Source organism: Gymnoscopelus braueri (assembly GCF_963280865.1).
Source record: "Gymnoscopelus braueri genome assembly, chromosome: 21".
NCBI lineage: Eukaryota > Metazoa > Chordata > Actinopteri > Myctophiformes > Myctophidae > Gymnoscopelus > Gymnoscopelus braueri.
In genome coordinates, this window is record NC_137623.1 from 13547048 (window position 1) to 13560028 (window position 12981).

At 38.9% G+C, this 12981-nt stretch overlaps 1 protein-coding gene across 2 annotated transcripts; it reads left to right on the forward strand.

Annotated features, from left to right (window-relative positions):
- Positions 1–1544: 1544 nt before the first annotated feature.
- On the forward strand, positions 1545–10445 carry emc9 (ER membrane protein complex subunit 9). 2 transcript variants are annotated; one of them, XM_080417913.1, is made up of 6 exons: positions 1545–1710; positions 3016–3240; positions 6894–6970; positions 7937–8006; positions 8364–8458; positions 9599–10445. In XM_080417913.1, exons 2-6 carry the CDS (start codon positions 3046–3048, stop codon positions 9777–9779), a joined length of 618 nt encoding a protein of 205 aa, XP_080274039.1. In that variant the 5' UTR covers positions 1545–1710; positions 3016–3045; the 3' UTR covers positions 9780–10445. The 2 variants fall into 2 exon arrangements, with proteins under 2 accessions (XP_080274039.1, XP_080274040.1); XM_080417914.1 differs by having other exon boundaries at positions 3044–3240.
- Positions 10446–12981: the final 2536 nt, after the last annotated feature.

Consider the following 12981-nt stretch of genomic DNA (forward strand, 5'->3'; position numbering starts at 1 on the left):
TGAATGAGAGAGTTGCAACCAGGCAAAGGGTCGTTGAGTTTATAAAACCCCTCCTTTGCTAAACGTTCATTGGCTGACAGCCGCGAAGGCCCTCCTCTTCTATGGGCCTATTGGCTGACAGCCACGAGGGCTCATCTTCTATACATTAATTGGCTGACAGTCACGTGTTCACTCAGGTCCACTGCAACATCAGAATCAGAATCAGCTTCATTGTGTCACATTATATCACACAGTGGTGGAAAAAGTACTCACATTTATTACTTAGTAAAAGTAAAAGTATCAATACTGCAATGTAGAGTACAATATTTGCCTCTGAGAGTAGAAGTAAAAGTATTGGAAATTGGAAATACTAAAGTAAAGTTCAAATACCTCAAAATTGTACTTAATTAAGTACAATAGGCTACTTGAGTACATGTACTGTACTGGCAAACAGAGTTAAATGAATTTCCTCCATAGAAAGCATGTATATAGGTATAGGAAGAGGAGGAGAGTCCAAGGCATACTGTTTTCGTACACAAGCTCATTTGTCATTTTCAGGAAAATGGAAGGAGAATAGAGTGGGACATAGAAAGCAGAGAAAGGGAAACAGGTCAGAAAGTTCTAGTTTAGTGAAGAAAAATAAATATATACAGGTCATGAGAAAGGCAATGAAACAAGGCAGTTATAGCAACATACACGAAGTTATATTAGAACTGTAAGTTCATATCATAATATAATATAATATAGCCTCATATAATATAGGCTAATATAATATAATTTACACTGCTAGTAACCCCTTCTTTGTTTGTTACACAGTACATTAATAGGGTTTGTTTGCCAATCATAATGGTTGACTTGATACATTCACATTGATAGCAAATGTAATATTGCAGCTTTTGTAAGATGGAAAAGGAGACTATTGACAACAACATATGTATTATATTTGAAAGAAAGAATGTACATAGATTTGAATATCACAGGAGTTTACATTACACTTTTTTATTTGTATAAATCACAATATATACAGACAACATGGTTCATTTGTTTTTGTTTTTCCTTTGAAAATGTTTCATTCATTAACCTACAATTTAAAAGAAAATTCTAATTGAATTTGAACAGTACATTGAGTCAATTAATAGGATGAGTTATAGAAAAGTCCCAAAGTAGGATATCTTTCCAAGTGTAATACGCTTTTAGATAAAACCTCTGTGTATTTATTTCTTTCATTGTAATGTTTGTTTGATTTTTTTTTGTTGAAGGCCGGGTGTTGTACTGAAAAACCAAGGTGTAATATTGAGTTTGATACTGATACAATTAATTGTGAAAACAATGTAGGCTATACATAAATATTGCCTTGGCATTCACTGATAACCTGTTTTCACTGAACCAAAAACGCAGTTCACACTCAGTCCACCAGGAGGAGCACTATTACAAAAATCAAACTCTACCCAGCAGCTGTAGGAAATGACTGACACCTCGAACCCTCCAATCAAATGTCTAAACGAGGACATGGTGACCAATCACAGCTGCTGTGGGCGGGGAAAGGGAAGTAGCTTGTAGTAGTTGACAGGTAGAAAGACTGAAGAGCTGACCGTTAGATATTCCTCATCATTCAGTGTTTTATCGTTATTAATAATATTTAATAATATTTGATGCAACATCGCAGAGCAGAGCCGGTCATTTCTGAATGCTGTATTGTAAAATCAAAATCAAAACAATTATTCTTTTGAGGTAAGAATAGGAAAAACAGTCCTGCTTGGTTAGCCAGCATGCTAACGGCTAGCTTTGTGCTTTGATTCAGTTTTATGATGATGATGCTGTATGTATGGATCTATAGATCTATGGATGTAGATCCGTTTGGAACCTCACTCTCTGAGATAGAATGAGGTTCCAAACGGAGCTACTATGTACTGTATGTATGGGTTGGATCAAGACTATCATGGATGATGTATTACTATTTGATCATAGATCTATTGATGTATTTAGATGTATTTTCTTTGACATTTGCATATCTATGATAGATATGCAAATGTCAAAATCTATCAAAAACATATATTCTATCAAATACATCTATGATAGTCCTGATCCAAGGCTAGAATGGGTGGATGGATGGAATATACTTAACATACTGTACATGCAGTACATACATACATACATACATACATACATGCATACATATAGGCTACATACATAGGCTACATACTGTATATGCAGTACATACATACATACATACATACATACATACATACATACATAAATACATGCATACATATAGGCTAGATACATAGGCTAGATACTGTACATGCATACTAGCTCTGACCAGAGCACAACTCTTAGATTCTATTTTTAATATCTGGAATCTAGAGTTGCAATACCAACCCTTGAACAGCCCATACATCCAAACAGTAAAGTAAGTCCTATCTGATTGTATTAAACAACGTTAAACTCACCAACATTGCAGCTGTATGGAAAGCTTGATTTATCCTCTTTCTATCTGCAAAGTTTTTGTTTCATAAAAATCCACCATAGACATGTTATGAGCTACATTCTGTCAAGTAAATCACCTGCACAGAATTTAAAAGAAATATATATATATAACCCATTTTTTCCATATTGTTTGGAGTCTTGGACGAATTAAGACCGGGAACGCATCCGTGTCATTTTAGATTTCTTTGGCTATTCAAAAATAGCAGATCTACATGCCGTGCTATGGGTTTGTATATCTGCTAAACATATGATTTTCAAAAAACTGTTAGGATTTAGAAGACATTTGTAGAATATACATTAAAAGATTTGCACACATTTTCACGATTAAAAAAAAATAGCAGATCTGCAAGCTCATAGCGCGGCACTCGGTGCCGCGCTATGAGCTTGTAGATCTGCTATTTTTTGAATAGCCAAAGAAATCTTAGAATGACACAGATGCGTTCCCGGTCTTAATAGGTTAAGATACACTTTCGGGGGCAACTCCTGATATAAAAAATACCCCTACCATCTTCAAAACGTGTGTGTGTGTGTGTGTGTGTGTGTTTACAGAGCTGTGTGTGTCCCTCGCGTCTCTCAGCCATGGGTGAGGTGGAGCTGTCCTGTCGCGCCTACGTAAAGATGTACCTCCACGCCTCTCTGTTCCCGCGGTGCAGCATCAACGGGCTGCTGTTGTCCTCCGGTTCGCAAGGCGGTGCCGTCATGGTCACCGACTGCGTCCCCCTCCTTCACTCTCACCTGTCTCTGGCTCCCATCACTCAGCTGGCCCTCACACAGGTACGAAAAATCCTTTTGTTTTCTAGGATAGGGACTGAGGACTCGGCGGCTTGTGATAGGCTGAAATGGGGGGTTGGGGGCGCTCGTTTTGCTTAGCATGATAAACGATTGCGTCCACCTCCACCACGGCTTGCCAACTCGGACGACACACACTCGTCAATGTGCACGGCCTTGAGTCTCACGTGGTGCCGCAGTGCGCCTCCCTTTGCTGAGGTTTAGGCATAGTCATACTGAGGTTAATGTTAGGGTAAGGTTTTAGGCATAGTTTTACTGCGGTTAGGGTTAAAGGTAGGGTAAGTGATTTGCAATTATTCAAATAATTGCAAAATGGGTGTATGTTCTGATAGTACTAGTTACTATAGAGTGTCCTGTCCATATAAGGAGTCTCCCATGTCTCTTCAGCTCTTTGTTAAACAGAAAATGCGTTTTCAGTGCTCTCTTCTGATTGGCTTAAATGTTGTCACCTACCTGAAAATGTACTATGTTCTGTTTACTAAAGAGCTGGAGAGACCCCTGTGACCGAACAAACGCTCTGTAGCAATGATTACTATCAAAATATAGTACTTAAACCTTTTTAACAAAAACAAAAAAATTACCAAAATATATCACTTACCCTACCTTTAAGGTTAGGTTTAGACATAGTTGCAAAAACAAGAACTGTCAATCACAGCGACTACTGGCCAATCACAGCGGGTTTTGCCTATAAATAAAAAGCATCACATGGATGCACCTGGGACGTACAGTATCATCAGTGTTGTTGCCTGTGGTCGATGGGTGTTTCGGGTCTCGCAACCTACACCCTCGCCCAGGTGACCCAGCCGGGGTTGGTCAAGCCCCCGACTTACGTCCCAGTAGCTACCCACGGTCAGTCCTCTTAGGGCAAGACAGGGCCCCTCAGTCCGCTTCTCCGGAACTACCCTGCCGGGACCGGCTCTGGCACGTGGAGGGACTAGGCTCTGTGGATGGCCTCCTGGCCGGGCTCCTCCTTCGTCTCACCAGGTCCAGGACCTGAGCGTTGCACCAGACTCCCCCTTTCCAAACATTTCACTCCAGTGTGATGATGGTGTCTTGGGCCGTGATGGCACTACAGGCTCCACATGCGGCTTGCCTGAAAGGCCCTCCTAAAAGGCCTCACCGTGGGTTTGTTGGGCTTCTTCCTCATGGAAGACGCAGGCTGGGGCGCTAACCCATACTGCTCCCCGGGTGCCGTCTACATTCCGACTGTCAACCGGCCTAGAACTATGGTGGGATCCATAATAACGCCTCACTGGCTGTATGGACACCACTTTCCAGTAGCACGGGTCATATGTATGAATTGGACTCTAAATGGATACGTAGACATTGTTCTGCCTTTTCGTCAGATGTTTGAAAAATCCTCTTTTTGAATAATGTTGTGGCGGAGAAATCGGTGTGGAAATGTGCTCATGTGAACGCTCTTGTTGTCACACCCATTTTTACATTAAATAGTTAGAAAAACTCCCACAATTAACCTGTTAATATCCCATAGATTTCCTAGTATATGTTCATATTAATTTAGGATGTGTTTTGATTTAATAGTATGTTATGGTTGCATAACATACTTTGCGTTGTTTTTGGTTCACAAAAAAAAAAGCTATGGACAAAACCAATGACGGTACAAGATCTATTGTGAAAAACTAACATTTTAACCACAAGTTTGGTCTTCATTTGTTTTGCCAGAATGCTGAAGAGAAATGTCTATTTCATGTGAATGTAATGGGCAATAAAGTAGCCCATTCTTAACCGATACTGAGAAGAATACAACAATTTCAAACGCACAAATGTTAATGTTGCTATGAAATTATTAATGGACTGGAAGAACACAGACTATAACACTGAGTGTAAGAACGGCAAACAATATCAAGGTTCAAGGATCACATTTATAATTGTTCCTACTTCCTACATTTTTTCTGTTGCCAAAATACTCCCTCCTCTACCTGCAGAGAGAGCTACATCGGGTTTTCTTTTCTTATATAACCACCTTTTGCATACTGTAGATTTGTGCTCAGTATTTTATATGCGCACACAGTTAGTTTCCACCAACTGTCCCTGGATAAGACTTTTTAACCACTTAAAACCTGACGTCCCAATTCTGGGCATATAGGCTGCAGAAATAGCCGATCTACAAGCTCAGATCACCTATTTTTGCTATATATAAAAAAGAAATAGGGCTTAAATGGTTAATCCATTAAGGCCGGGAACACATCTGTGTCATTTTAAGATTTCTTTGGATATTTAACCCATTAAGACCTGGAACTGTGTCATTTTTAGATTTGAGCTAAAAAAGCATTATTTTACACTTTGGCTATTCAAAAATAGCAGATATACAAGCTCATAGCGCTCATAGCTTGTAGATCTGCTATTTTTGAAAAATCGTGAAAATGTGTGCAAATCTTTATATATCCATATATATATATATATATATATATATATATATATATATATATATATATATATATATATATATATATATATATTTATATATATATTTTTTTAAAGCGATCATTTTTAACTCAAATCTTTGCTTCTGGGGGGTCTCTGGAACAAAATATTTTGATGGGGGTCTGCGGCCAAATACATATCATTTTGGGGGTCCTTGACATGAAAAAGTTTGAGCACCACTGATATAGAAACATACGTTTTTCAGAAAACTGTTGAGATTTAGGAGACATGTAGAATCGGCTTCAGGTCTCTCTCAATGGGTCAAATATAGCCAACCTGATCTCACACAACTTAGTATACATTGCACAGAGTGTCGTTCCGTGCATAGACAACTGGAAAACCCGAAAATCCGTGCACATCTCCACCACTGACTAAACTATTTCGGAGGCGCACAGTGCCGCAGTCTCAAGCAAACTGGAGCCACGTGAGGGACCACCGAGTGAGCTATTGCGAACGAGTTGCCGTCCTGAACGTTGCGACGTTCGCTTGAGCCTACTCGGTGCCGTTTGAGTGTACATTTTATTGTGGGGACTGCTCTGCTTCCGGGTTGCAACCCGGTTACGCCCACCGTGGGACTCGCCGTACATGTGCACAGGTTTTCTAGGCGACAATGCACGGAATGACGTGCACTGGGTCAATTGTGTGAGATCAGGCTGAAATAGCAGATATACAAGCTCATAGCGCCGCACCGAGTGCCAGAGCGAGAGCTTGTAGATCTTTTTGTAAAATCGTGGAAAATGTGTGCACATTTTATATATAACCTATGTTTTAAAGCAAACCTTTTTAACCGCCAAAATGATATTTATTTGACCCCCCATATCCTTTTGGGGGTCCTTGACATGGAAAAGTTGGAGCGCCACAGATATAGCAACATACTGTTAGGTTTAAATTATGTATTTGGCCGCAGACCCCCATCTCAAAATGTTTTGTTCCAGGGACCCCCGATGAAGCAAAGATTTGAGTTACAAAATGTTAGCTTTAAAAAAATATATATTCAAAGATCTTTCAAGATATTTCAAAAATAGCCAAAAAAAATCTTAAAATGACACAGATGCGTTCCCGGATTCAATGGGTTAATACAAGTAACAAATAATTGTAAATATAATAAATAATATTCTTCGCGTGACTTCTCATCCTCTCTCTCAACCCCCCCATTTAGTCAATAGCATGTGTTGTTTTGTGTTGCATCTCAGGTGGACGTGTGGTGTTCACAGACCCAGCAGAGGATAGTCGGCTACTACCAAGGCAACGCCTGTATAGCAGACAGCAGGTCAGTGACCAGTGTTGCCACCCTTGCTAATATATAATTAATTAGTGACAAAGATACAGTAACTATAAGTTGTGAGATAGAACAAGGGGTGGCTTAAAGCTTCCATTTCCTACTCAGGATATTCAACCCCGGGTCCCCCCCCCCCCCCCACTCAAGCGAACGAAATGTCTACTGCTGAGCTAAAACAGATACAGAGGATATATTGCAGTTTTGAGATTCATGCAGTACCACTTGTCGACCAGTAGGTGTCACTACCCAACCACAGGATCTACACTGTAAATGTCTCAATAGAAGAGCAGCTGTGGTGGAAAAAGTACTCAAATGTTTTACTTAAGTAAAAGTATCAATACTGCAATGTAGAAGTACTCTGTTAGTACAAGTAAAAGTCCGGAATTCAAAATTTACTAAATTGACTATAGCAGATCTACAAGCTCATAACGCGTGCGTTGTGAGCTTGCAATAATAAGTTGCAATAATTTAATAAGTAACTAGTAACTAAAGTTTTCAAATAATTGTAGTGGAGTAAAAGTACAATAGTTGCATCTGAGATGTAGTGGAGTAGAAGTAAAAGTATTGAAAATCGGAAACACTCCAGTAAAGTAAAACTTTAAAACTGTACTTAAGTACTTAAGTACAGTACTTGAGTAAATATACTTAGTTACTTTGCACCACTGAAGAGCAGTTAAGACAAACTACAACCACTGCAGCAGTAAAATAAGTGATGGATTGCAGCTTTAATGGCCAGAGAGAGAGCATCCTCCTGTAACCGCTAACTCCAACCAAGAGGTTGCAGGTTCGATGCCCATCCATTAGCAGCTTCTGTCAAAGCCCTGCCCAAGGGTTTTTGAGTTGTATCCTCTCTACCTACTCTGTGGTGTCACACTGTCACAGAGGTCACTCTGTGTTATCCGTTAAAAATCCTAAAAAGTTTGTAATCTTCCTCTTTCTTCCTTTTTGACCGTGAAGTCCCACGCCCTGCGCCTTGAAGATAGCAGACAAGATATCTGAGCAGTTCAGCAACGCTGTTTTGTTAATGGTGAGAACCACGCACGCACGCACGCACGCACGCACGCACACACACACACACACACACGCACACGCACACAGACAAAAGCTGAAAATAGCTATTTACTTTGACTTGTTCACATGTTTTTGTTATTTAGATGTTTTAGTTTTTTCTCTCTCTCTCTTTACCACAAATGTTAAGAAATGTAATTTAGTTTTTTGGACAGTTAATAGGTTTGATGTCTACCTGGTATCCTAGTTTCTATGAAGCACTACATTCTCTCATTTTTCACTTTTAAGTCGTTCTAGATGATTGTCTGCAAATTGTAGCACAGACTGAGAACACCAGATTTAGTATTGATCATGACCGTCTGTATTTCACTTTCAGATTGACGGTGGGAAAATGTCTCCAGACGATCGGTCTCCTCCTATAGTGATGTATGAGCGCAAAGATACACGATGGACCCTCAAAGACAAACACACGTAAGAGCTAACCTCGCGTAAAACCACTTAAGCCTATATATATCCGCAGAGGACAAATAGTAAAAAATAGCCAGTCTACAAGTGCCCAAGCTTGTAAACTTGCTATCTTTTGAGAATTCCTACATTTCTTTACATTTTCATTGCATATGATGACATGCCAGAACAGGGATGCCAGGTTGAAGTGTAGTCAGCCCTGTTCACATCTAAAATAGATTTAGATTATATATAATGTCTTAAAGGGCAAGAACACTTTAGTTGAGGTTTGGGTTGTGTAGTTACCTTGCCATGATGTAACTCCAAAGGTGGACAAGAAATATGCTCTTCATTGACTTACATTGTACAGTGAAACAGCTCTCAACGTCATTTTTTTAGCACGTAAACGAACGCAAAAAAACCCGATTCAGACAATATAGATCACCAAACCCACTGTTTTTTAAAATAAAAATGTTAACTTCCTGTTGATTTTGCTATTTGAAGATCCGGATCCGCAGATCCAGTCTGGGTTTTCTTCCTAATAAAAATAGCGAATCAACAGGAAGTTGACATTTTTATTAAAAAAACAAACAGTACTGGGTTTGGTGATGTTCTATATTGTCTGAATCAGCGTTGTTTGTGTTTGTTTATGTGCTAGTTTCACCGTACAATGCAAGGCAATGAGGAGCATATTTTGAATCATCAATTTCTAATCAATGGATCAGTAGTTTTTGAATTCTTGTCCACATTTGGAGTTGCATCATGGCAAGGTACAGTAACTACACAATCCAAACCTCTACCAAAGTGGTCTTGCCCTATAACATTATGATTTTTCGTCACCGTACAACATTATTACTCTTTTAGATAATCCTGTTTACTGAATACAAAGTAGGTCATAGTTTACAAGTTTCTAAAGGTGAAAAAGAATGTCTTGTTCACCGCAGTGAAAATCTTCTAGGATGCTGTTACATATTTCTACACAGTCCAGAATTTCTGCATGTTCTGTCTCCCTCTCCGGGGGAGAGGAGAAAAAAATATATAAATAGGAATGCCAGGTTTAAAGTGGCTAATCTACAAGTCAAATTAATTTCAAATTCTGTCCTGTTATTTGTTACTAATGTTGATGCTGTGGGGCGTGTTTAACTTGTGGTCATGTGACCCCCCCAGGATAATGCTGAGACAGTGGGAGGAGACCCGAGCCGTAGCCAATCAGATGCTGGAGTCCGGAGATCACACGCTATTGGTGGATTTTGACACTCACCTGGACGACATCACAAAGGACTGGACGAATCAGAAGCTGAATAACAAGATCGCGGAGCTGGCGTCGCCGGCCAATGGAAACGTGTAGAGGAAGTATTAGTTAGCGTAGCTTTGTAAAATGAATCCCAGATTTATTTAACTTGAAAGTCTTCTCCGATGTACAAACATTCTGAGATAATCACTAACCCGTTATACACCACAACACGTGTAACATAGGTTAGAGAAATATGAAATTTATTTTTAATGCCTTTTGTGTTTTTCGACATGAAAAAGAGTACATGCATAAATAACAATACAAATATTTACAGCTTGGTAGTTTTGCAGACACACCGTTTCTCTACCCACGACGCCTCTTGACGTACACACATGGATTAAAGCTGAATAAAATCTCACGACTGAAGGAATGGGACAAAATTATCCATGAATTCTCCATGGGATGACTAATCGATAAGCGATTTTTTTTTTGGGGGGGTGAACTATCCCTTTTAAATAACGAATAACTGAAAATAGCCGATCTACACGTTCACAACACGCTACAGTGCGACCGTGTTGAGAGCTTGTAGATCGGCTATTTTCGTTGCGCGACATGCTTCCAAAATGACCGGAATCAGTCGTGGCGATTTGAGAACTTTGATCCATGCGTACGACATCCAGTGCGTCTCATTTCACATTCCTCCAGCGTGTGTAACTGTAGGTTTTAAATGAATTAAAATGATGATTTTTTGAATGAATTAAAACTTGATTAATGACATGATCCACAGACATGGAGGAGAGTTTGTTGTGTCCATTTGTATGAAACTGAAGCAGAGATGTGTTACAAAAAAACGTTATTTGCTGGTCCACTTTCAGGGGGAAAACATTTGAATTTGAGTGCCGCGCTATGAGCTTGTAGATCTGCTATTTTTGAAAAATTGTGAAAATATTTGCAAATCTTTGAATACATATTTTTTAAAGCGAACATTTGTAACACAAATATATATATTCAAACTAAAGATTTGCACAAATTTTCAAGATTTAAAAAATGTATAAATAGCAGATCTACAAGCTCATATGAGCTTGTATATCTGCTATTTTTGAATAGTCAAAGAAAAAACGGTCTTTTCCGTGGCGGTGTCACACAATAATAGCGGAAATAGCCGATCTACAAGCTCTCAACGAATTTTTTGAAAATCTTTCTCTCCAAAATAGGGATGCCAGGTTGAAAGTCGTTGTTGTGAACACGTATTTTTGGTACGTGTGAACACAGCGGATCATTTATTTTGGAACACATCTCTTTCTCTTATGTCGAGCCACAGAAACGGGTGAGATATGAACGGATGTACAATGAATTGATAATGATGCATATGTTATGATATATGAGAGTAACTTGAAAGCTATGGAATGATGCTGAGCTCTACAAATCTATTAGAGTACTGCTGCTGCTACTGTAAGAGTGCAGAATACAACACTACACTATGGTGCATTAACTATTTAAACAGACGTATTTGACAGTTGATACTGACAGTTAATATTATCAAACCCACCACAAACAAACATGTCACATTCTTGTGTCTTCCATGCATTAAGACAATGATTTTATAAATGTATTAACCTCTTAAACCCTATATTTGTCCACAGGAATTTCCCTCTACACCAAATCTCTTTGCCGGAAATAGCCGACGTACAAGTTCAAAATGTTGAGCTTGTAGATCTGCTATTCTTACCGAGTATTTGGTCCAGAATAGGGACTCTCGGGTTCAAAGTGGTTAAAACGTAATGACATCCACATACACAGAGGTGGTTTGTTGGGTAGGTCTGTATAACACTGAAGCAGAGATGTGTTCCAAAATTTGCATACGTCCACTTTCAGGGGGGAAATATTTGAATGAAAAACAAGATGGGGTCTAATTACGGCTTGACTTCCCTGTGGAACTCTTGACGTAATGTTGATGTCAGTTTTGCACAAAACAGTTGATCTGAGATTATGGATGATAAAAAAAATATATATCAGTGGTGTAAAGTAACTAAGTACATCTACTCAGGAACTGTACTTAAGTACACTTTTGAGGATTTTTTACTTTGCTGGAGTATTTCCAATTTTCAATACTTTAGTTTAACTTTAGTAACTAGTTACTCTGTAGATTTGGATTAATATTACAAAACATACATTAACCACTTCAGCCCTATGCATACTTGGGCTATTTGAAAATAGCCGATCTACAAGCTCACAAAGCGACGCGTTGTGAGCTTGTGGATCGGCTATTTTCAAAGCATTTTTATATATTTGTAAACTTGGGAAATGGGACCTTCTGCAAAATGAGTACTTTTACTTTCAGTACTGAAGTACTTTTACTCAAGTACATTTTGAATGTTATTTGTAACAGAGTATTTCCACATTGCAGTATTGATACTTTTACTTAAGTAAAACATTTCAGTACTTTTCCCACCACTCATATATATATTCAGGGCTTTACTTCCTTGGCCTTGGTGCAAACTAAATTTGGCGCTGATCGGTCCAGTGACATTAGTCGCGGACTGACAAAGACAGCCAAGGGGCCACGCCGTAAAAAGTGTCTTGAAATCTGTCTCTGAAGTGGTTGTCGTTCAACCGGCGAATTAACTGTAGTTTAAAAAGTCATATTTGTGAAATTGTGACATCCGTCAGAGGGTACGTGTGTGAACACAGTGGATCATTTATTTTGGAACAGATCTCTTTCTCTTATGTCGAGACACAGAAACAGGTGAGCAGATAAGAAGTGATTACAATGACCTGATAATGACAATATGTTATATGTAATGAGAATATGTTATGGTGTTATGGTACAGTGCAACTGTACACTCACTGTGGCGCAAGTGCTAAAGCAGATATATTTGAAAGTTAATGTTATGAAAACAGAATGAAGAGCTATCATAGTTTGAATGTTCAACATGACCGTGTATATTGAGTTGATGGGTAATTCCCTTTATGTGACCTGCTCTGTGCTATTGGCGGATTTGTTCTGAGGACGGTGTGTGTATCGCAAAAGATTCATTTGGAGCACAATTTGTTCCAGAAGGAAATATTTGCATAACTGGCAGTTTGTGGTGAAAGATCACCTTTGACAAGTATCAGACTCCCATATCAAGTCCTGACGTTCACTCGTTTCTCATTTCTCTATGGAGAATAACATTGGATCATCTTAGAATCGTCTCATATAAGAATTGCGTTCCAAAAATAAACACGTTTTGTCGGGGAGGTGGTTCTGTATTGTTTACGATAGTCAATCACTCATATTTGATACAGTCTGTTTCTGGCAAAAATGTAACTAATT

Coding starts and splice junctions, on each gene's coding strand:
- emc9 (XM_080417913.1), top strand. CDS start 3,046: ATGGGTGAGGTGGAGCTGTCCTGTCGCGCCTACGTAAAGATGTACCTC. Junction 3,241..6,893: donor CTCAGCTGGCCCTCACACAG/GTACGAAAAATC, acceptor GTTGCATCTCAG/GTGGACGTGTGGTGTTCACA. Junction 8,007..8,363: donor GCAACGCTGTTTTGTTAATG/GTGAGAACCACG, acceptor TTTCACTTTCAG/ATTGACGGTGGGAAAATGTC.